Genomic DNA, 23,357 nt, shown 5'->3' on the forward strand with positions numbered 1-23,357 from the left:
CAGCAGTCAAAAAGGAAAGTTTGAAATCTAACCTGAAAAGTAGAAACTGATAAGAGTTAAACTTTTGAGGAAACAAACAAAATGTATTGGTCAACTCCATCCTCACCTTACAGCAAAAGAACCGGTCAGACTCTGTCAGAGCCTTATTATATTGTTTTCTTTCTAACACATAATCTTCAAGAAATGACTGTTTACTTTCCTCACATGTTTAATGAGCACCATTGTTATGGATTATTTACTCTTATTTGTGTGTTTGCCCAAATCATGAGCTCTAAGCATGAACGTATTCTCGTTAAAGCAGATTTTCTGGCAGCGGTGTGTCGTGCTACATTTCCATTACTACAACTTTTCTTTCATGTCACCTTTTCCATGAACTTTCCTGACCGAAAACTGTGATTGTCTTGTAATTTTCATTTTCAACATGTACTCAAGTATGAGTAAGAAATTCCAGTCAGTAGTTGTAGCCTTGCCCCTCCATTCTGATCTCTCACTCACTCCCACACACACACATTAGTCCACATTTATATTTATTATTTCCTCATCTTTTTTTTCTTTTCTTTTTTTTCCCATGTCCAACATCCTGGTTAGATAATGCACACAAAAAAAACAAAAACCAAAAAAAAACCATGGGCGGCATTAATGCTGTTTCATTGTGACTGTGACTTTTCCTGTTCCTCATTGCCTGAATTATTCTTCTGTATTCATATTGTTCTCGATTTTCCCTGCCCTACTTTTAATGTTGTCATCATCACATCATCGTGAAGTCATCGTTCTGTTGCTTATCTTTGAAAACATATCTGTTTTTATGTAAAGCTAGAAAAGCAGACTGTAGGCTTTGTGTGAGCACAAATAGCAACGCCACAGTGTGCGCACTTTGACCAGAGCAGGTCTTAGAACTAAAAGCAATTCAGATGAACTATATACTGCTATGTCAGCTGTGGTGTCAGGTTACCTACTTAAAAAAACAGAAAGAAAGAATGAAGAAATAATTGTATTATAAACATGCCACAGTTTCATCAGCGCATGCGTGAATGACACTCAGTTTCTATTTGTGGAAATAGTACAGCTTATAAAATCTCATCTGTGTGTTTAGACCCAGTTTTCTGATCACTCATGTGCCTGATTGAAGACGGCAGTGTCTCTGAATAAAAGTCCTTTTTGTTTATTTGACGGGCAGCGGCGCACACAGATTCTCTGTGCAAGGATCAGATGTCACTCTCATTGTTGTTTTGATGCTGTGAAGATTAAAGTGTGTCACTCAGGTCAGATTGGATGTCACCTTGTGGTTTTGTCAGCATCATAATTGGGCGATATTTTCTCCCCTTGGGTTTCATGTTGACAAAGTGGAATATCGCTTGTGTATATTTGATTTGTCCGCTCAGTACTACACCACAAACACGTTAGCAGACATACACGCTTCTAAATCAGTGAAAGGGGTTGTTTTTTTTTTTGCATTTTTGTCTGTAAACAGCAACTAGAGCATCCAACTTCAGTAACAAAAGAACATGCTGGGTATTGGCATCACTCAATATGTGAATTAACATTTTTTTTATGTTATATAATATTATACCTGTAGTAATGTTAGTAGACTACTCTGCAACCAGTTTAATCTCCGTCCTGTCATCAAAATATAATTTTAATATTTTAAATACACGCTGTCACCACCATGTGAAAGATCATGTGAAAGGAGTTCATGGTTTGTGTTTAAGTACATACAGTACATAACCCCACGTGGTATCAAACTGAGCACTGAGAATCATACTGTTGGTACTGACTATAGTCAGTAGCTGGCGATGTCACAATACCAGAAAAGTAGTATACTACTTTTCTGGTATTGTGACATCGCCAGCGAGTATCTGCTTACTTTCACTGGCTGTGTATGAAAGGTAATGATTTCAAAATTTCATAATATTGAAAAAAATGATGATATTTGTTTTGGTTCATTTGGGTTTTTTTCCAGTATCATGGGAAACACAGGCACATACGCACCAAGGTTACAAGTTTTCCAAGAGTGACAGATGCAACATATGGCTGTGGGTGTTCTAGTCTATCCTTACATCCTACAGAAGACCAAGCATGGCCAAAAGATCAGCAAAAATACTGGTGGCCAACAGTGCTAGCCCTCAGCCTCCTCGCACATATGGTATTAGTTTGAAAGTCCTTCTTGAGTTATTATGTTCAAGATTTTTAGTAAAGTTGACCCCTGAGTTACACCTACATCGCCTCATTCTCGAGTTATCGTGCTTGCAAACTTGTGTGCATATGCCACCTGCTTGCCTGCCCACTTGCCCGGTGAGGTGACAACAGTACCGCATCATTATCTCTTAGGGCAGAGAGACAAGTACTTTACTACTCTAGTAGCTCCGCCCCTTCAGACAGGCAGTAAGAGTTCTGTTAGCATTCTGTTTGAGGCAGCTGGCATTGCTAAAGTCACTTAGCCTACTGTATGCCCTGTAGATTAACATTTATACAAGGACTAATGTTGTTATGTCAGCTGGATATCTGACAAACATGTATTTCAACCTTCGCCCTGTCATTGGAGCACATCATGGTTTATGTTTCTTCAGTTGGAGTACAGTTGTTATAAAGTGGGGGATTATTTAGTGAGACCAAACTGTTTCTGTAACAGGCTGTAAGCATGTGTTTTTCAGAGCTGAAGTTGGGAATTTTAACTTGGGAATTTATAGGAGACACGCTTTTCGAGTAAGCCTCAAGTGGCCATTAGAAGAACTGCAGGTTTCTTCCACACTGGCTTCATTTTTCACCAGCAGTTGTTTCACAAGACTGACTCACCTTTGAAACTCCACATTAGTTTTCTTTCTCTCCTTTTTAGGCCGTTGCCCACATCAGACAGCCATGTTACTTCAAACACAACGATTAACACATACTACCATTGTTTTTGCCACAACATGAAAAATATTGCAGGCAAATTTTGACTCTACACTCAGTGACCATCCTGCAGTTTCAGACAAACATGTTAAGCAACTGAACTCCAGGCCAGACAGTAGACTTACTTCCTCATAATCCCATAACAGACAACAAATAGCAGAAATCAGCACAGATTGTGTGTTTGAAGGCAACTCAAACACACTTGAATTGAAAAGAAAATGTCAAACAGCTCATGGAAACAGTCTAAAGCCTTGGTCTAACTTGTCCAGTTCAGTTATTACACCACAAGAGCTGAAAAAAAAAAAAAAAAAAAAAAAGCGAGGAGAAAGGTCAAACATATCCCTTTGACTCCCAGATCCCAGATCAGCCCTGGCTGCTGCACATAAGGAAGTTCAGATGGCTTATTTACATGTTCTCTTCCTTACTGGTCATAGAGGGTTTTTTTCTCCCCCCCCTTTTTTTCTCAGCAGCCTTTACTTCCTCCAGTGAGTAATAAGAGCAGCTTCACACAGACCAGTGGTTTTGTCTATGTAAGTCACTCATTGAGAGCAGATCCCACACACACTCACACACACACAGAGGGAGAGAGATTAATGCTGCGAGCCACTACCTGCTGAATCTGTAAGTGTGAACTCAAAGTCTGCCTGCTGTTTGTGCTGAATGTGAGCTGAGAGTGCAGTCTTGTCATGTGTAGCTCTGTGTCAGGTCCAGACCGTGTGGTCTGCCCTGAGCGCAGAGGTTGTGGAAGATAGTGTGGCATTTTCAGAAAACAGTGCTAGGAGCTTGCAGTTTACCAAGTGATCAGCAGAGGATGTGGTCTGCTGCAGGCTGCAGCAGGCCTGTGCAGACTGCAGCCCCTTGCTGACAGTACTGTAGGTGGTGTCAGATGAAAACAGCTTCTCCTTTACAGATATTTGTGGAATGTTGGTTCTGGTGAGATAATTATAGCTTTTATAGGTCGAACAATCTTCTTAGAGCGGAAACGATTGTTAGATTGTTTTTTGTTTGCTTTGTTCTTTCTTCCTCATACCTGAAATGTTGCGTTAACACACGGAGGGCAGTACGGTAATCAGCTCATCTTGCGTTGCACAAAAGTGCGATGGCGTATTTCTCTGGATGTCTGGTATAGGCTGAAGGGTCAGTGACACTTCCTCACAGCGGTTTCGTGTGTGAGAACATTGTGAAGGTCTCCTACTCGAAATAGCTCTGTCTTTGTGGGAGGACAAACAGAAGAAGTGGGCTGAGTCATTCAGCAGTATTTTTCTTCACCTCTACACTCCGTGTGATCTGTGTTTGGACCTGAAGCGCAAGAAGGGGTTTTCCAGAGAGCGCAACAGCACGCGGGTGGAATGGGAGAGGCCGCTCACATCAGTTCCATTCATTCATGATTTGGCAGAGCAGGGTGTGACTGTAGGTAAAATTAGAGCTGTGATCAGTGCAGACCCTTTGCTTCCTCTCCTAGTGTGTGTGTGTGTGTGTGTGAGGAGGAGAGAGAGAGAAAGGGAGAGACAGGGGCTTTCTTAGCCAGCATGACGTCAGTGAAGCGTTTGCAGTCATGAGGTTGTGGTAACCAGAGCAGATTCTATCAACCACAGTCAATTTGTCTGAAAACCCCTGTGAGACCGCAGCTGCGCTTCCTGTGTTTATACCGACACTCTCTGTCTCCACCCCTCGCCCTTCTCCTCTCCTCCTCCTCTTTTGACACTTGTCAACTGTTCCAAAACACAGGCTGTCTCCGTGGAAACGCCGATGAGCCACAATAAGGAGGCGAAGAGTAGGATTCCCCAGCCAGACGGTCCCGAGCGCGCAAAGGAGGAGGAGAGGAGCCACTCTGATTCGCTGGCAGCCATGGACGCCAAAGTGGAGCGCTTTCTCAAGTTAGGATACTCTTACGGCGACATCCTCAGGGTACTGGAGAGCCTCCGGCACGACGCCCAGACCAATGACATCTTGGAGGAGCTGATAAAGACGTGCCACACTCGCACCCACAACAACAGGAGCGTGCCAAACAGCCCCAAGCTGGTGCCCAGAGGCTGCAGCCCCAGCCCCAGCCCCAGCCAAGCCAGACCGGGACCGGACAGAGAAGCGGCAGCTGGATTCAGACCGGTGGTTATAGACGGCAGCAACGTGGCCATGAGGTGAGTCAGCACATGACATTCGCTTTATGTATGCTTATGCATTAAGTACAGTGGAAGGAGTCCTCCGGTTACAGTGTAGTACAGTAACTTCATACTTCTTCATATCAGAGTAACCGTATCTGTCAGGTGTTAGGCGGAGTGGGTGGGGGTGAAACGCAATGAATACATCTCATCTGAGCTTCTCAACATCCACCCGTTGGGTAAAGTTTTAATTGAATGTTCGCCTCTCTGAAATGGAGCTCTTACAGAACAAGTGTGTAAGAGTGTTGATTTGAAAGGTAACATCTGAGAGCGAACTTGACTCTAACCCCAAGTTTGTGCCACAGACCCGATGGGTGTTAGGCAGCTGTTCACAACTGTACCGAAGCCCTTCGCTCAGTTTATTCACCAGACAGGCACGAAGGCACAAGGAAGCAAATGAGTTTTTACAGCAAAGAAAACACGCTTCGTCACTTCCTGGAAAAAACAAAACAAAAAACACTTGTTTGAGGTGCGGGCAATAAAAAGAGCGGAGATGCGTTCCTCTCTCTGTGAGGCTGAATGAGGATAACTTTGGTTTAACTTTCCAATCTCTCACCAGAGGCTCTGTCTGTCTGTCTATGTCAGAACTTGTTTCAGTTCACAAATGTGATTGCAACACACTTCCTCTTTAAAGACGTGGGAAGTGAAAACATGATCTGAGCCGACACTTTTCTCCCTTTTGTTTTTTCACTCAATTCCAGATTACGTTCGTGCCCTGAAGGGCCTTTGACATAGTGACCATTCCACAGTGCGTTTTTCTTATCAGGTTTGAGCTCTTTAAGTGATGTTTGTATCGAGCGTGACTTGTTACACGTGTAGCACTGTACTGTAACGCCATTTGATCTCACGGTTGGCATCTGCACCTCCACCCAAAGTAGATAACAAGGAAGTTTGGAGTGAAAAATGTTTTCGCTCGAATCAAAGACGGTATGGCATGAATTCAAAACAAAAAGCAAAAGAGCAGTGTTTTCATAGCGCATATTCCTGTAAGGACATGAAGTGAGCTGAAAGAGGAAGAGGGCTCAGATATTTACTGTCACTGCTTTATTCCCAGGTAAGATGGTGTAACTGTAGTCCAGCCTCAGGTGTGAAACCTCAGAGGCTGTGGGGGGTGGGGGGTAGCTCTCATCGGTCTCCCTCTTTTGTTTCCCTTCTTCAGCTCTGAAGCTGACGTACAGTTTATCATGTTTAAGTGGAACTTGAGTGTCTCATGGGAAAAACAGACCCAGTTCCTGTCCTCAGTCATCAGAGGCTCTCACTGCTCTTTCTTCCTGATTAGTTTTTTGTGGCCATGTAAAGGAAATCAGTCATTTTACTGCTGCACTTTATTGAAACTGGATTACCTGTAATTACATTTTAGGCCCGACAGCTGCAGAAAAAAACCAAAAACCCAACAAAAAAACAGAAGCCTACTACTCCTACACATTGCCGTTCACACCGTGTTTTTGCAAGATTCTTGCAAATACCCACATCTTTTTAGTTTTTTGATTGAAACACCCCCACATTCTTGGTTTGATAAATCTGTCATTTCTGAACCCATACCTAGATTAATCATGACACGTCCCTTCATTCCCTCTTGACACAAAAAACATTATGCTCCAGCACATGTGACAAGTAATTCTTCACGTTTATCAAAAGAGAACGATTCACACATGAGAAATGTACAAAAAAAAAAGAGGTATTAACTGCTGATCTGGCAGCTCGGGTAAACTCATTACTCAGCAGACTGAGACTTTATCAGCAATACGTGAGGATTTAAAGCTGCACGGATTTATATATCACCAATCTGAAAGACGCTCACAGTGACAAACCCACAGACAAACCATTTTTCACCCACTAGTTCCCCTCAGCTTTACAGAACACTTTAACCTGTTTTAGCTAATTATTAAGCTTGCAGCTTTAATGTTTACAGCAGCAGATGGCACTTTACACTGGAAACTGCTGCCAAACACCAGCACAGTCTGACACAGGCCAGAATCAAGTAGCTCAGGTGGCTTTTCACTTTTTCCTCTTATGTGATGTTTAAAAGATTCAGTAACTCCTATGCACAAGTTTATCAAAACATAAACAACACCTCTTTACAACTGTAATAAAGTAGGTAATGAGTTGAATCAGAATACTGATTCATGACAAATAGACCAATAATAAATAAATAAAAAGCATAAATTTTTACTTTCCTGCACTGTTTTTGGTTATAGTAGCCACAAATAAAAAAATTCATTTGTTCATTTATTTTTAAAAATCCATTTTTTTCATTTAAATTTCTAAAGTTAATTAGTTGCTTTTATTTTGTTCCCTTTAACTCACGAATGAACGTGCAGCCGTCTGGTCTCATTCGACTTCTCTGGGAGCTTAAACAAGACAGGAAATATCATTTTAAAGTGTCATCTGTGAGCCATCTGTAAAGTTATGCAAGGCGGATTAGATAGATTATCCGGGATCCATAAACTAGCTCATGCCAAAAGCTTTATCTTTGTTACCTGTTGTATGCAAAGTATCTTGCCACTTCCTGCTGATGAAAAGAAGGGGAACACCCACAAGCACACGCCTTTTTCTTTTCCTGCAGGCAAAACGATCCAGTTTGCTTCTTCTGAAGCCTTTTGACTTCATACAGTAGGTTTGTATTTCAGAGAATAAATGTTGAGCTGTTCCGAAGAATGAATGTTGAACTAGAACAAACACAAGTGTCGTGTTGTCTCAGGCTCTCCTGGCCAGGTGTGACAATGATCACAATTCAGCAGTGTAGTAAAATGTAACCTTATTCTGTTTTCCTCAAAATTTCCAGGGCCTTTTCACGATTAATACATTGCTGGAGAAGGCTGTTTGTTTTAAGCTTCAGCTTTGTGAATTTTAAAACATTAATAAATGATCTCACAAATTTCACGTGAAGAGTCTCTCTTAGGTTGAAAACGACTCATCTCTGTGCTTGTGCAATCATGAACTAGTGAACACTTGCAACATCATTAGTTTCCTGAAAAAGGGAGAAGCATGTGTGGGCAAAATGTGCACGTTAGCGCAAAAGAAGAAGCTCTCTGTTTTTTTTTCTGTTGTTCACTCTGGCTTTTGTATGTGTTGTTTTTTTTTTTTTTTTTTTGTAGCCACGGCAACAAGAAGGTGTTTTCGTGCCAGGGTCTCCAGCTGGCAGTAAACTGGTTTTGGGACAAAGGGATGCGCGACATCACCGTGTTCGTCCCCTTGTGGAGGAAGGAGCAGCCGAAGCCTGAGGCGCCCATCACAGGTAAGGTCACCTGACAGTGCTGTGCACTCAGCTCAGGTCAGCTGTGTTTGTCAAGTCTCCACTAATTATTCTTGTTCACTGATGAAAAAGTGCCTTTATAATTGAATCCTCCTGGTCAGGGTGAAGTAGAAGTGAAGCCTGATTAACTCACGCTTCCGTTACGATTCCATAATGACTTCAGCGTTTTGTTTGTCAGCATGTACATTCAAGATCCTCAATTTGATTACAGGGATTCTTGGCTCAGTAACCAGGAAGAAATGATGTCTTTCTGTTAAAAGGGGTTTTCCTTCCCACTTTCGCCAGGTGCTTACTTGGTTTATCCGGTTGTTGCAGTTTTCCCTTTTCCATTGTAAGGTCTTTACCTTACTATATAAAGTGCCTTGAGGCTATGGTTGTTCAATTTGGCATTTGACATAAATAAAACTGAATTGAATTTCCTCCTTTCCTGCTTCACACAGTGGAATGTGTTATTCTGCCTATTATAAAGCTGCAGTCATTCATTTTTATTTCTGTTAGGACCATGTGTCTATCCATTTTCTTAATCTTATTCAATTCAGGGTTAGATAAAATCTGAATGTTATTACTTCTGCAGTGGGTCTTTCTGTGCACAAACATAAAAAAACAGCAGAAGACTGCAGAGCAAAGTACATCAGTGACAACATATATAAGACTGATGATGTCAGCAGACATGGGTTCCAAAGGAGCTTGCAGTGGTAGTTGCAGCATACAGCATGCAGTACATAGAATGAATCTGCTTTAATGTGCCAAATGCATTCTAATATTTCTAAATCCAGATGATACAGACTAGCAGAGCATTTAAATGGAGACAAGCAGCCACTGTGACAGTACACTCGGTGGTTTATTACACTGTCAATATAACGTATACTGATTAGTGGAACTTTAATCTGTGTTTACGTTACAGTTAAATCATGCCATTTGAATACTAGTACATCCTCAGCTCATATACTTTTGTAATTGTAATTTTGGCTTACCAACAGTACTCTAATATCCTGACTCAAACATAATCAAATACACAGAAGCTGTCTGAACGTCCTGCTGCCTGTGTGTGTGCACGTGTTTTAAAGAAACCCAACCTGAAACTATGCTGGTCGACAAAGCAGGTTGTTTTTTTAGTTCATCAATGTAAAGCTTTAATATAGTCTGAAGCACTTGTAAACAGTCAGAGTTTCCAGGCAGAAAAAGTGTGCTTCACAGGAAATGATGCATTTTACTGTTAGAGAAGCAGTTCATTTAAATAAACTGAAAAAAACAGTGCATGCCACTACACTGTGTGCCACACACTGTGTCTGATCGGTTATTAGCAAAGCAATCGCAAAAATGGTAAATGGACTGGTACTTAGTGCTTTTGCTAGTACTCTTGATATTACAACCCTCCTGAGCCACAGCTAGGAGGATTTGAAGGAAATAAAATCTTTATAACTCTTCTTAACATGTACTTTGCCAGTGGGGCACATAACAGATGGCTGCTGGTAAATCCCTGTCCCTTCTTCCTGGCTGTTAGAGTCATCCTGTTTGGCAGATGGTGGCTTCCAATGGAGCCCATCCAATAGTTATAACCTCGTTTCATTGTGAAAAGCAGGTATTGAACCCATGGAGCCTCCTTAAACAATGAGGAAGTGTAAGCATGAAAACTGAAATCCTACACGTCGTTCATGTCCAATCATGTCGGCTAAAAATAGCTGCTTTCCTGAAAGCTGCAGTCAGCTTTTATTGCTATTATCAGTGCCAGGTAAAAAAAAAATCCACAAATTGTTTCTTCCTGGTGTGAAGTTTACTATAAAAACAAAGAGACTGAGAAAAGATTAAAAGCTCACATGGAGTACAAGGTGCCTCAGTCACCTGCCTGAATAAATGTCTCGTATCTGTCAAGGACGTTACCACACATCATTTAAAGTAATCTCTAACCTGTATAATGTTTGTCCCATAGATCAACATATTCTCCACGAGTTGGAGAGGAGGAAGATCCTGGTGTACACGCCGTCCCGCTGCGTAAATGGGAAGAGGGTGGTGTGCTACGATGACCGCTACATAGTCAAGCTGGCCTTTGACTCAGATGGCATCATCGTGTCCAATGACAACTACCGCGACCTGCAGACAGAGAACCTCCAGTGGAAGAAATTCATAGAGGAGAGGCTGCTGATGTACACATTCGCCAATGACAAGTAAGGCTTCTTAAGGGGCAGGTTGAAGGGGGTTACTTGTTTTGCATGGCTGATTGGGGGTGATTTGCCCCACTGTTGGACCATGTGTTCAGCTAGACTAACTGCAACTCTGTGCCGGTGCAGGTTTATGCCTCCAGATGATCCTCTGGGCAGGAATGGTCCCACTATTGATGATTTTCTGAGAAAGAAGCCACGCACCCCAGAAAACAAGCTGCAGCATTGTCCATATGGTTAGTACGGTCTATTTGAACAGACAGCTCATGTTACACTTCCTTGTGCTCCTCTAAAGATAAGAAAAAACATGTACAAGTACATATACAATCAATGGAACTTCTGTGTAAATTGAACTTGAAATGGTATCTGCTCAGAAAACAAACCTCTGTCACCAGGGATGCACACACACACACACACACACACACACACACACACACACACACACACACACACACACACACACACACACACACACTGCTGTTAAGCAAACATGACAGTAAGCAAATATGATGCATTTCTTGCATCAGAAGATTCCCACCAGCATTTCCTGTCCAAGCTTCAGCACACACAGCAGAGGACCAGCGCATACAAACAGGTCGTTTTACACTAGCATCATGAGTATTTATGTTTAATAGTAGCTGATCTAAGGAGATTAGAAAGAAAAGCATCTGGACTTCTTTAAGTTGATTGAAGCCATTTCACCTCTCATCCAAGAAGCTTCTTCAGTTCTAGGGACTGAAGAAGCTTCTCGGATGAGAGGTAAAACATCTTCAAGCAACTGAAAGAAGTCCAGACACTTTTCTTTCTAAGCTCCTTAGACTATGATGACCTGGATGACTGAGAACCTTTACAGACAATAGTAACTGATAAAGCTAATTTTACTTTGAAGAAGACATATTCTGCTTATTTTAAGCAGTGAGTAGCTTTGCATAATTCCCAGTTCAAAATAATCCTCAGTCCCTACAAGACGATTAACCCCAACAATCAAATGACCCTCTTTCCTTCCCACTGTCGCCAAAGTGCTTGCTCAAAATCTCAATTTTAACAGGAAGAAACCTCCAGCAAAACCAGGCTCAGGGAGAGGCGGCTATCTGCCAAGACCGGTTGGGGGGTGATGGGAGGGAAACAGGACGAAATAGAGTTAGAAATTAATAATAACTAATGATTAAATATAGAATGGTAGTGGTGGTAATTCATCCTATAATTGATAAAAATGACCTTGAAATCCAAATAGGTCATCCACCACGGTTGAGCCAGTTGAACAGCTCATTCATTTGGTAGTTGATATAATTCAGTGAGGGCCACAGACGGAGTTGGGGTTCACTTCACGTCTACTTTTGTATATGGAATTTTCCCCAATATGGCACAACCAAATGGAAAGTTTATGACATCCTCCGGTTTCTGGGAATGTGCCTGTGTCTAAAATACAGCCCTAAACCTGGTGTGGAGTTTAATAACTGTAATCACCAGCATGTAAAATAGTTTGAAACTGGAGTAAACCTTCCCCCCTCCAGAAAAAACAGTAAGGCCCAGACTTTCTGACTGCGAAGTAGTAAATGTGGGAAATGCTGGAGATAAACCCAGACTGACCACAGTGTATTCCTGACATTATCTCAATATTTCATAAGAGTAGAATGATTTTTCAGCCCACAGAGGAAGTATAAAGTCTCCAGATGTCATTACAAAACTGAGATTTCAACACATCACAACCTTTTTTTTTTTAATGACTGGTAGTTTTTTGTTTAAAAAAATGTAAGGTTGTTAAATGTTGAAATCCTGTGCTTTATGGCCAACAAATGAGGAGAAATTGAGCCAGTAAGGGGCTCTGGCTTCACTTGTCTGCGCTTATTCAGCAGTGACTTGCAACTGGAGAATTTGAAATTTGTGGAAGGCCCTGATCTGTCAGGAAGAGCTTAGCTGAGGAGTCAGTTAGTGACTGGACTTAAAGACATCCATTTATAAGACAGCTAAAAAGTGCCCTACACTGTGAGTGCCAAAGAAACAAAGAGAGCAGATGATTTGTTTGTAATTCTAGGGGCTTTTACACACATCCTGAGCTGAAGTTTAGCTTGTAGTGGCCCAGACACAATTTCTAATTTTGGGAATTTGTATTTTTGTCTTTTAGGAAAGAAATGCACTTATGGAGTAAAGTGTAAGTTCTACCATCCAGAGAGGGCCAACCAGTCCCAGTTGTCAGTGGCTGATGAGCTGAGGGCCCTAAGAGACAGAGACAGAGCCAAGAACATCTCCCCTGCTGCATATCAGCAGGAGCACAGGTACATCTCCTCCACCCCTCCACCTCTGGGCATAGATGAGCTGTCACACAGGGCTTCGCCAGGGGAGCAGTCCATCTGTCAGAGGGACACCAGCAGCCCGAGAAACCAAATGAACTCAAGTCTCCAACACTGCCCGAGCCCAGATATAGATGAAGCCTTCAGCTCCATGGACAGCTCTCTGTCCAGGCTCTATATCCATGACATGGCCTACAGCAGGGAGCAGCCTGTGCACAGCTGCAGCAGCGGGGTGGCCAGCTACAGCCTGAGTCAAGATGAGTACTCTGGGTCGTATGGTGGCAACGCCCCGAGGATCTGCCTGAATGGGGGTTACTACGCTCAGCCAAATGGACTGGCATCGCGTGAGCCCCCCACGTGCAGTCAATGCAGGTGCTGTCACCAGCAGACCAGACTATCCCCAAACAGCCACCACCAGCAGCAGCAGCAGCACCACCACCACCTCCAGCAGCATGGATGGAGCTCATGTCCAGCTCTACCACCACATAATGGGGAGCGTCCCTCTCATTTTGCAGAGAAGCAGTACTACAGACAGCCCTCCCACAGACAGACCCACAGCTTGCCCAGGGACCCATGGGTGCAGGGCAGCCTGTCTGACCCTAGGCTGAGCAGTGGGGCTAAGAGCCCATTGAGCGAGCGGAGGAAGGCTCTGAGGATCCAGCTTAGCACCCTATTCCCCCAGAACATGGTAGAGCAAGTCATGAATGCTTACCCGCACGTGTCCGACATGTCTGAACTGATTTCTCTCATCCAGAACTACAGAGCGAGCCACATCACTTTCTAGATCCCAAGGACCTTTTTTTTTTTTTTTTTTTACATTTCTTCAAACCGAGCCCACGTTGGAGTTCTCAATTCAAAAGAAAAGTGAAAACTGAAGAACGAGAGCACTTCTCGAAATTACTGTGAATTCATTATGACAGTTTGTACTGTGCAAAATGATTTGTCTTGCTTGAACATGATGCAAACTTACCCTTCATTTGAAGCATTACAAAGTGACATGATCTGCAGAAAATATAGCAGATTGAATGCTCTCTCTTTATCCTAGTGTAAAAGTGCAATGCACTAAGCTCCATACAAGCTACTTATTGTAGCCTAAAATTTTATTTTGTTTGTTTTAAATAAAAGCAGCATGTGTTGTTTTCCCATGTTGCCTCAAAGTGAGGAACGCTATATTCTATATTTCTGTAAAGAATGTCATTGATCTGTTTTTAATATGAATTCTAATGCCTTGTTTTTGCTGAGAAATAAAAGCGCTCAAACCACTCTGGGTAATTTTCTATTTGAAACTGTGCTTATAGAGGTGAAGCTAAGGTGAAACTTGGTGTCAAAGCTAAGGTGAATGCCATTAATGTCATTAAAAAAAAGAAAAAGAAAAGAAAAAGAAAAAAAAGACAGCATTGCTCTCTGATGGTAGCTTTAGTAGAGCAGCTTTGCATGATTTAAAGTTCAAAATGATCCTTATTTTGGTGCATGCCATCAATCTGAAACAAGCTGTTTACACCTGCTTCTGTCTTTCTTCTTTTGGCTGCTCCATTTGGGTGGAGCGTTTGTGTTAACACCTAGGGCTGCATCAGAGAAACAAACATAGCTTCTGGATCTGAAAAGTAAAGTCTGTACAGAAGTGCCACCACCCTGCGTACATCTCCAAGCTGAGCTTTTTGCTCACAGTGATTTGTGTACATACACCGATTTTATGATTTTAAACTCTGGCCATACTGGAACAGTACAGAACAGCAAATAAGGAACAGCAGAGTACGTCTGCTTTAAAGTGGGCCCGCTGTTCAACCAGTAATGTCGCTGCAGATGTTTTCCTTCACACGTCAAGCACATGCATGTTCCTCCCGAGACACAGATTTCTGAGCCTGTTTTTAAACCTGTGTGACATTTTTGTTTTGTGTTTAATGTACCGTTGCATTTCCCAGAAAGCTGTTGACTTACAAAAGACGGGACGAAATACAAGGAAGCAGGAAATAAACCAAGAGGAGGCCAGAGTGCTCTCTGACATGTGAGGACTTTTGCAATATCTTTCTTCCTTGTTTTTTAAGGGCTGACATAAAAGGTCCATAGGCCATAAAAATGCAGGTAGTAGATAACACGATGAAACGCTGAAATGTGATAATAAAGATAAAGCTGGAAATTATTGCTTCATTTTGCTATATTAGGCAATTTTGAAAAAGACGGCATCATAAATTTCTTTTTATCATTCCATAAATCACAAAAGACTGTCAAGGCCATCTTTCACCATGGTTTTAGGAAGAAAATGATCTGAAAATCAGAATGATTTAAAATATCTAACATCTGCAGGGAAACAATCTCCCAGCCAACCTGTACACTGAGCTATACTGCCATCTAGTGGACAGAACATTCAGAACATGACAGAAGCAGCACAAACATTCAGAATAGATTTTTTTTTTTAATTTTTACAAATAACTTATCTGTTACAAAGACAGTTTTCCCAGCTAAAATCAAAAAACACTTTAGATGTCCAAATTATTTTTTTTTTCATGTATTAAAACATGAATAAACTGCCTCTTCACATCAAGGTGCAGATAAAGCTGAAAACTGGTTTTTCGGGGTTGGAAAAAAGAAAAAAGTATGACGTTAAGTGCTTAAGAGACAAGAATTCATTTATAAATTCATAAATCAGTGAGTTAAAGTCATAGGAAATTTTAGGGGTTTAAAAAAAGGCACTTGGATGTGACAGGGCAGGTTATTAATACAAAGGCACTAATGCAAGCCATTGTTTCACATAATCCACAGTTCCACAGTGAAACATGACAGGAAGTACATCTTAGAAAAACCCTCTGCAATAAAAGCTTAGGAGGATGAACTGCTCCAAAGCAAAGTGTGCAGAATAGACAGTTTGTTTTGCGTCACCTGCTCCCAACATGCAACAATCCTGACTGTAAGGCACAGGAACACCTTTAACAGAAATATATTCACTTTGACCTTTGGTACCTAACAAAAAGCCAATTCAGGCACACAGCAACGTGGAAACTGTTCCAGGAGCACTTTGACATGGTTCTTGATTGCACTGGAGAGTGAGTGTCTCTTTGCACTGAGGTGTCGTTGTCCTCCAAACATCAAAACTACATTCCAGTTGTCAGATAAGATGGCAGTTTGTTATTTTGCTTTTTAACCCCTTCCCTCCCCTCTCCAAACCCTCCCCCAACAGTCCCGAACGTATTTGGTGTCCTGGAAAACAAAAACACACACTCACGCTTACACTCGCACGCGCACACATACACTCACGAAACAGGGAAAGAAAAAAAACAAAACAAAACAAAAAAAAAAACAAGACGCCTCCATCGCCTTCCACTTTTGCTGCATCTGCAGATCATACACAGGAACCTCAGCAATGACGCGGGCGATGAACGGGCCGGGCAGACGTAGCTTCATGATGACTGCGAGGGGTTTGAACAGCTCCACTCCTCTCCTTCTGCAAGGCTTCAACTCTCACAGAAATCAAAGCTTAAAAAGGGGGCACGGTGCTTATTTGGTTGAAAGAAGGGAATCAAAACAAGTTAATAAAAGTCTATAAAGCTATACTTACAGGAAATACAAGTGATTCATAGTGTGAGGAAGAATGGTTTTAAAAGGCACATTCTAAAATTATGTACAGTAAAAAGCTTGAGGGGAGTTTCTGCCTCCGTGTTCTGTACACAAAGCATGCAACCGTTTTTTGTTTCGCGTTTTGGTAACTCAAGATCAGAGACACAGACAATGGTGCTGAGGAAACGAGGCACGTTTGAGTGACAGCAACACTGGTGGTTCCTCCTTTGGCATCCTCTACAAACAGCAAACAAACTTTAAAGTCCATGAGTTCCCTTCAAGTGGAGAACGGTGGCTCAACACAGTTCCCCCCCCCCCCAGTCATGCCACCACCACAGAAGAAGAAGAAAAGGGACAAAAAAAAAAAAAAAAGAAAGAAAAATCAGCAAAAGGCACATCTGTGTTGAGTGTGCATGTGCGCAATCACGCTGCAGGGCCACGCTTGTAATACTGTGAAGTGGGAGCAGCGAGGTATCCCCAGGGTGTAAAGTGTCACCTGTCGAGCAAGGGAGGTGGGGAGAACGGGACCCCACACTATGCCAGTCTCTAAGGTGAGGTATCATCCGACTCTGCCAGCCTATAGTAAGAAACGCAAGCTGTAAACACCATCCAGTCAAGCCTTCAATGGACAGTGTTCTACAAGCCTATAGAGAGGAGAAAAGAGGAGAAGAAAATAACAAAACAAAACAAACAAAAAAACAAACAAAAAAAAAACGGGCTGCACGATGTACGAGGACTATGCCCTGTCCCGGTTTTCATACATCTAGGAAGTAACAGACAGAGCCCCTGTCTGTTCTAATCTGCTAGAAGACAGGCGGGCAGAGGAAGGGGCAGCGCGTCGCAGCCTTGTTGGCTCAGAAGTTCCGCGGGAAATCGCACTGTTCACAGCGGATCAGGGCGGGGTGATTGAGGAAGGTGCAGGCTGTGCAGCTCCACTGCGTCCCCTCGTCCTCCTGGTCTGTGATGGGCTTCACACTCTTACTGCCCGTGTCTGAGACGGAGAAGAGGAGTCGAGTGAGGGATGGGACAGATGTAACATCACAAGCATAAGCATGCATTTATCAGCACTTAAATGTAATATTCTGATAGTGCCTTGGTGTAAAGGAGAAGAGTCTCTAAAAGGCTGCCACTTCATCAACAAGCAGATCAGATGATGAAATAAAAACAGCGTCCTATTTGCTTATAACCCACACTGTGTCTGTGTCATATTTGGAAACCCTCCTTTTTCATTTTTCTCCCTTCAGAGTTTTGTAAGCTTACCAGTTTAAAAGACAGCCAGTTTATCAAAGAACCGATACTTCATGGGATTCTGTTTCCATAGGTTTGATTTGACTGACGAGCCAAATATCACCACCAGTCTAATGGCAAATATGTAGCCAATATTTATCTCGTGTCACATCAATTATGTGTAAGCTAAATGTTCAGAGACCGTGTGAAAAAGAGCTAAAATACTTTAAAACTGTTATTTATAAAACGCATTTTTTACTCTGTAAGAAAACCCCCCCAAAGAAGACTGAAAGACAGGCTGATTCCAATATTTTCTCAAACACTTATTCCAAACAACACCTGTCTGGAGTTTCACAAGTGTTGCAAATACCATAAATGAGGGTATGCTATTTGAACATGCATCACATGGGCTTAGAAATCTGTGAGGCATGCAAAAGAAGTGCATACTCGATAGAAACAGGACTGGGAAGAACCACACAACCATTCCACTATGAGGTCACAGTATTTACACACCCTCTGCTGTGTGGTCCAGCTACAATACAGACATGCACATCAACATGAGGAGAAGTGTAGTGCACTGACTCCTGACCACATGCCGGCTTTAACCTTAGGACAGGGGTGTCAAACTCCAGTCCTCGAGGGCCAGTATCCTGCTTATTTTTGAGATATCCCTGCACTACCTGCTGCTGATTACCTGGATCAGGTGTGCTTTGTCAATAAGAAGCTACAAGGGCAGGTTAGTTGGAAAACAAGCAGGACAGCGGCCCTCCAGGCCTGGAGTTCGACACCTGTGCCTTAGGATATCAGGGGCTGTGGCCAGTGCAATGAGAAACGTCAGACACAAGCATGCAACGTTTTCTAAACTTACCAATAGATAAAGTACCTTTGGGTTTGGGTGGGACAGGACCGAGGAATCCAATATTGTCATAAAAGTTATGGATTGCACCGGGATTAAAGTGTGGTCCTGTACACAAAAAGAAGGAGAATGGAACCAAGCCTTTACCACACATTTTACTGCGTGTTGTACTTGTATAACTATGCACGTGACAAATAAAGAATCTTGAATCTTAAGGGACAGTATTGCAAAGCTATGATGTACTATTAGGATTAGGCACTAGAGCGTTCCTGAGAGGTACTTCCTAGCAGGGAGATCCCCTGACAACGACCTTCAAAGCATCTTTTCTGCACCACCAATAAGAAAGCTACAAGGTAAAAACAGCAAACTATTATAAACTATAAAAACAGCTAACTAACAGCCAGCTCTTGCAGGAATGGCTACAACATTTCCCATTTCACCCATAAAATGCTAGAATTCTGCTAATGCGTGCTGTTTGGGAAGAATTTACATTAGAGAGCACCAGCCTTGATGAGACCTTTCTAAACAGGAATTGAAACACACATTATGAGTTAAATCAACAGAAACCTACATGTTTGAGATACACTCATCAGGGCTCCATTCATTCTGGGTTATCTCATGAGCAGCAAAAGCTGAAACAAGGAGTCCAGAGAGTGGGAGTTTGAATGTTTAAGATATCTAATTCATATCTAGACTTGCATGGCAGCCACTGGATGAGCAACAAAAAGTTGAAGCTGACTCCACAAGCTCAACAGGTTCCCCTATGGAAACTGAGTCTTACTTCCTCTAGATAGATCTTGTTAACTGAGTCAGTTTAAAATTTTAGGGAGGGGCAAACATCTCACTGCTATTATATCAAGTGGTGTGCGTAATTTTCAAAGCCAAAAATGTAACTAAAGTTCAAATTCGAATAATTAGCCTGCCTTGCTCTGAAAAAGCACTTAAAAAACAGGTTCTGAAAGAAAATATCATTTCTTCTAGGAGTTATAGGTAATCTTCTTTTTTACATCACACATGAACAAAGGTTGCAAACAATACATAGCATGGAGGACGCTAACAGCAAGTCAGTTTTACAGTCTTGCAACACCAAAAACTTTTATTTGTATCTTTGTTTCTATGTTTTTTTCCCCTTTACTGCAAACTGTGGTCAAGTGAGTATAGGATAGGCAATCGCTGTCAGCAGATACCTAAAGCAAAGGTATCAGTATTGTATCCAAAATGCATTCAGTGCGATCAGTGCACCCCTACATTTAAAAACCATGAAAAGGTTTGTGGAGCTTTTCCATCAAGATGAATCTGTCTCTGAATAGCAGCTAAAATAATAAGGATATCTATGGAAGTGCCATGTATGATTTGCAACACAGGGGTCATTCACTGAAATTAATAAATACATCAAAATTTCACTGTTTTTTAACAGTCGGTAATACCTTAACAAAATGATTCTGTGTTTTGATTTAAAAAAAATCCCCAAGTGTGCAAGGATTATTTATGCCTTCCTTTTCACCTGTGCAGACCCGTTAGGCAGCGGCAGTGATCTGTCGGTAGTGGAGTGCTGCCAGGGGACCAATAAATCCCTTATTACCCACCAGCTACAGGATGCAATTCAGGAAGAACTGGTAGTTAGCAGCACAATGGTAGCACTTTGGCTGCATGTGTCAAGAGGATGTGAGGAGGCCAGAGCGATGTGCTACTGCTGCCAGGCCTCAATCTGATCTGGCCTGCTTCATTTAATGACTTACTGTTGGCTTTATAATCTGAAAATACACGCAGATACAAATAAATCAGAGATGGTGAGTCAGGCTCGTACCTTTTGTTTGAAGAAGATCAATTTCTTTGCTGAGGCAGTCTATATCAATCTGCAATGACCTGTTTTGGGATCGCAACTGCTTCATTTCATCAATCTGAAAGGGAAAAAAAGAAAGGGTTCAGACATGTAGCTTCATGTGTAGGCAGCTTGGAGTCAGTGACCTGTGACCGTGCCACGAGGAGAGCTGTTCCACTCTCCTCAGTAAACAACACTGAACCAAAGAGTTACTGAGCTCAGCACCACCAACCAATTAACCTTCCTCAGCTACTTTCTCCCCCACTCTGTTGACTCAACCCGATGAAAACAGCTGACTCGACATAAAGCAGAAAGCACCGCTCTTTCTAAACCCGCAATATTACAACAAAAATCATAGGCGTAAATGCAACAGCGATGGTAAGCTGTGCAGAAAATAAGAAGGGATGTTTTCTTTTTTCTGAAAGTAGCTGCACAGCTCTAAAATGAACTGCAAAGTGAATCAGACAAAGTGTGTCTGAAAATGTGGAGCGCTATCAGCCAAATCATAAATGGACCCTGTAATCAACATATTTTCAGGGTGTAGGAGAACTGATGTGAATGGCAATATGACCTAGATAATGTGGTTTTGTCTATTCAGCCTTTATCTATCAATAATAACCAGAAGTACATTTGGTTTCAGTTATGCTGATTCTTTAGCATTTTTATTTCTAAATCAGCTGCTGATACAATCATAATAAACTGTTTTTGTTTATAATCTGTTGATCTGCCAGTAAAAGATGTGGGTTAGGAGACTTTTGACAATTCTCCTTTTCAAAGATTAGAACAATCTGACTGGTTTAGCCAAGAGATCATTACCAGATTTCTACCCAGTTGAATACCTACGAGATATTTTGGACAGATGTGTTAAAAACTGCTCTCCACCCCAAAGATCAAAACAACAAGTGAGGAAAATGTTGCAATGAGCAGTGAAGCTCTTATGACAGTCTGTTAGGTAGCATTTATGCACATGTTAAATGCTATTTAGAACCTGTGTAAGTAATCTTAAGCCTCAACACCAAGCAACACTAGCTCACAGTTAGCTAGCTAACAGCAGCTCCACCTAATTAGAAATATCACCAACTTCATGCACCAGATTCAACTACAAATGTTTTAAAAAAGACACTCCCACAAAAACACACACCATAGACTTTTTTTCTGGTAACTAACAAATTCTCCTTACAGAAGGAATTTGGGAAGCTGAGTTCGATCTCTCCAGACGTCTCCTGGTCAGGTCATTCTCCATTTCGTTGACCTCTTCTTTTAGTTTCTCCAGCTTCTTCTTCTTCATCTCCAACTCATGCCACAGCCTCTCCATTCGTGCCTTCTGATGCACCAACAATGCTAAAAGAAAAGAGACAAACACAAAGAAGACTCAGTAACAATTATTATTAACTAGAAATGACAACATAATTTAACCTGATTTGTAAAGGAAGGAGGGTGAAATCCATGAAAAGTTCAAGAAAAACTCATTTAAGTAAAGAACAAAAAAAAATGCTGACAAGCCATTCAAGCAGCACTGTGCTCGTGGGTATAAAGTAACAACACATTTTCAAATGCACCACAGACTGCACACAACAGTCAAACCAGTTTAGATAATTCTCTTCCCATAAAGACAGCCTTGTGTAAGGAGAGACGGCGAAGCAACATTAGAATCCTCACTGCTGCCTTTCATCACCTATTGTGGTAACACAAGGAGATGAGACTTATTCTGATTAGCAAACTGCTGCAGGCAAATTCTGCCTTAACCATGCACATAATGTACTCAAGTCTCTACAGTACATTTCCCATAATTCATTAAAGTTCTTGCACTTTCTGACAGGTGGCAACACCTCCTTCACAGGCATTCTACGATAAACAATTCTCTCTCCTGCAATACACAAACACACGCCACTACACACTGAGGAGTTATAACATGATGGCCCACGGAGTCCTCCAGTATTTAATTAATGTACCTGATTCATGGATGTGAGTGAAAGGTTATCAGGTGAATCAGTAGAATTGTATTAAGTCGATTTTTTTCTTTTTCTTTGTTTTCAAAAGGATACAAAGAATTAACAGGACCAGTAGACATTACGATTGGCAGGAGTTCAACAATCAACACCAGGTTTGTTTACCAACTCCACTCGTAAGGTTCCCTCCAACTTCATCCACTTCCTGAAGATGAAAATCAATTTGATTCGAGGCTGTTATGACATAATAGAGGAGATCCAGCATACACTGGAGAGGCAAACTGCGATAAATATTTACTCACACACACACACACACACACACACACACACACACACACACACACACACACACACACACGTTACTTTACTGACTACTGGAAGTGATAAACTGAGGTGTCTCTCGCCATCCATCTCCTCCTGTGTTCCCTCTCCTCCTGCTCATCTGCAGCCTGGTTGTTTGGTCCATGCTACCACACATTAAGCACATCTGCTGAAGTGGACCCAGTGCAGAAGTGCCTTAAATATTTGTTCTATTTGTCAGCGACAGGTGACCTTTTTGGGTGCAAAAGAAGTCGGAAGTCGGCTCTTCTCAATAACCCCCTGTAAACATCTTATGGATAATTTATGTTCTAAATTGCCTGACGCATATTTAGTAAATTATGGTCCTTATTAGAGTTAAGAAGGACAACGCTTCATGTTGGGCCAATGTTATAATTGACAAGTGACTATCGTAAAGGTGTGCAGCATGTACCATAGACATCACTCACTGCTTTTGGACTTTGCATTTAGAAGTGCCATTGTCACTGTTTTGTCCAAAAGGGGTAAAGTGCCAAGTTACTGGCTAAAATTAACAATGCTGAATAACCAGCTGCAGCCGTACACTGTACTGGGACTGAAGCACAAACTTCAGTAATCCTCCAGTAAGGTACAAACACTGCAGAGCAGTTCAGTTCAGTGACAAACGAAACTGTGGCCCAGCCCTGTGTCAGCACACCTGTCAATCAAGGTGATCACACCCACAACTCCAGAATTCAGATGGATGATTTACCTATACAAAAAAAAAAAAAAAAAAAAAAGTGGTGTTGCCCCAGAGGGCAGAACCAACTGTTTAACAGTTATGCAATACCACTAATGTTATTCCACTGCCAGACAATAACACACATTCTTGGTGACTGATGGTAGTTAACACAGTTATGT

At 41.9% G+C, this 23,357-nt stretch overlaps 2 protein-coding genes across 4 annotated transcripts in view; one reads left to right on the forward strand and one right to left on the reverse strand.

Moving 5' to 3' along the window:
• The first annotated feature begins 3,441 nt into the window (after nucleotides 1–3,441).
• Nucleotides 3,442–13,972, forward strand: LOC134643300 (probable ribonuclease ZC3H12D). Its single transcript, XM_063495602.1, has 6 exons — nucleotides 3,442–3,510; nucleotides 4,618–5,027; nucleotides 8,147–8,286; nucleotides 10,235–10,469; nucleotides 10,593–10,699; nucleotides 12,589–13,972. The coding sequence occupies exons 2-6, from the start codon at nucleotides 4,639–4,641 to the stop codon at nucleotides 13,536–13,538; spliced, it is 1,821 nt and encodes a 606-aa protein (XP_063351672.1). The 5' UTR covers nucleotides 3,442–3,510; nucleotides 4,618–4,638; the 3' UTR covers nucleotides 13,539–13,972.
• Nucleotides 13,973–15,006: 1,034 nt separating this feature from the next.
• The window catches only part of tab2 (TGF-beta activated kinase 1 (MAP3K7) binding protein 2), a 44,609-nt gene continuing 36,258 nt past the window's right edge, over nucleotides 15,007–23,357 (reverse strand). For 2 of the 3 annotated variants that reach the window (XM_063495528.1, XM_063495527.1), the window contains exons 4-7: nucleotides 21,392–21,552; nucleotides 20,197–20,290; nucleotides 18,402–18,497; nucleotides 15,008–17,297 (exon numbers count right to left, since the gene is read on the reverse strand). In XM_063495528.1, the coding sequence (XP_063351598.1) occupies nucleotides 17,161–17,297; nucleotides 18,402–18,497; nucleotides 20,197–20,290; nucleotides 21,392–21,552 (488 nt within the window). In that variant the 3' untranslated portion in view covers nucleotides 15,008–17,160. Of the gene's footprint in view, nucleotides 17,298–18,401; nucleotides 18,498–20,196; nucleotides 20,291–21,391; nucleotides 21,553–23,357 lie in introns of all 3 variants that reach the window. The other variant, XM_063495529.1, reaches the window with a different exon arrangement.

Source organism: Pelmatolapia mariae, linkage group LG15 (genome assembly GCF_036321145.2).
Source record: "Pelmatolapia mariae isolate MD_Pm_ZW linkage group LG15, Pm_UMD_F_2, whole genome shotgun sequence".
Lineage (NCBI taxonomy): Eukaryota > Metazoa > Chordata > Actinopteri > Cichliformes > Cichlidae > Pelmatolapia > Pelmatolapia mariae.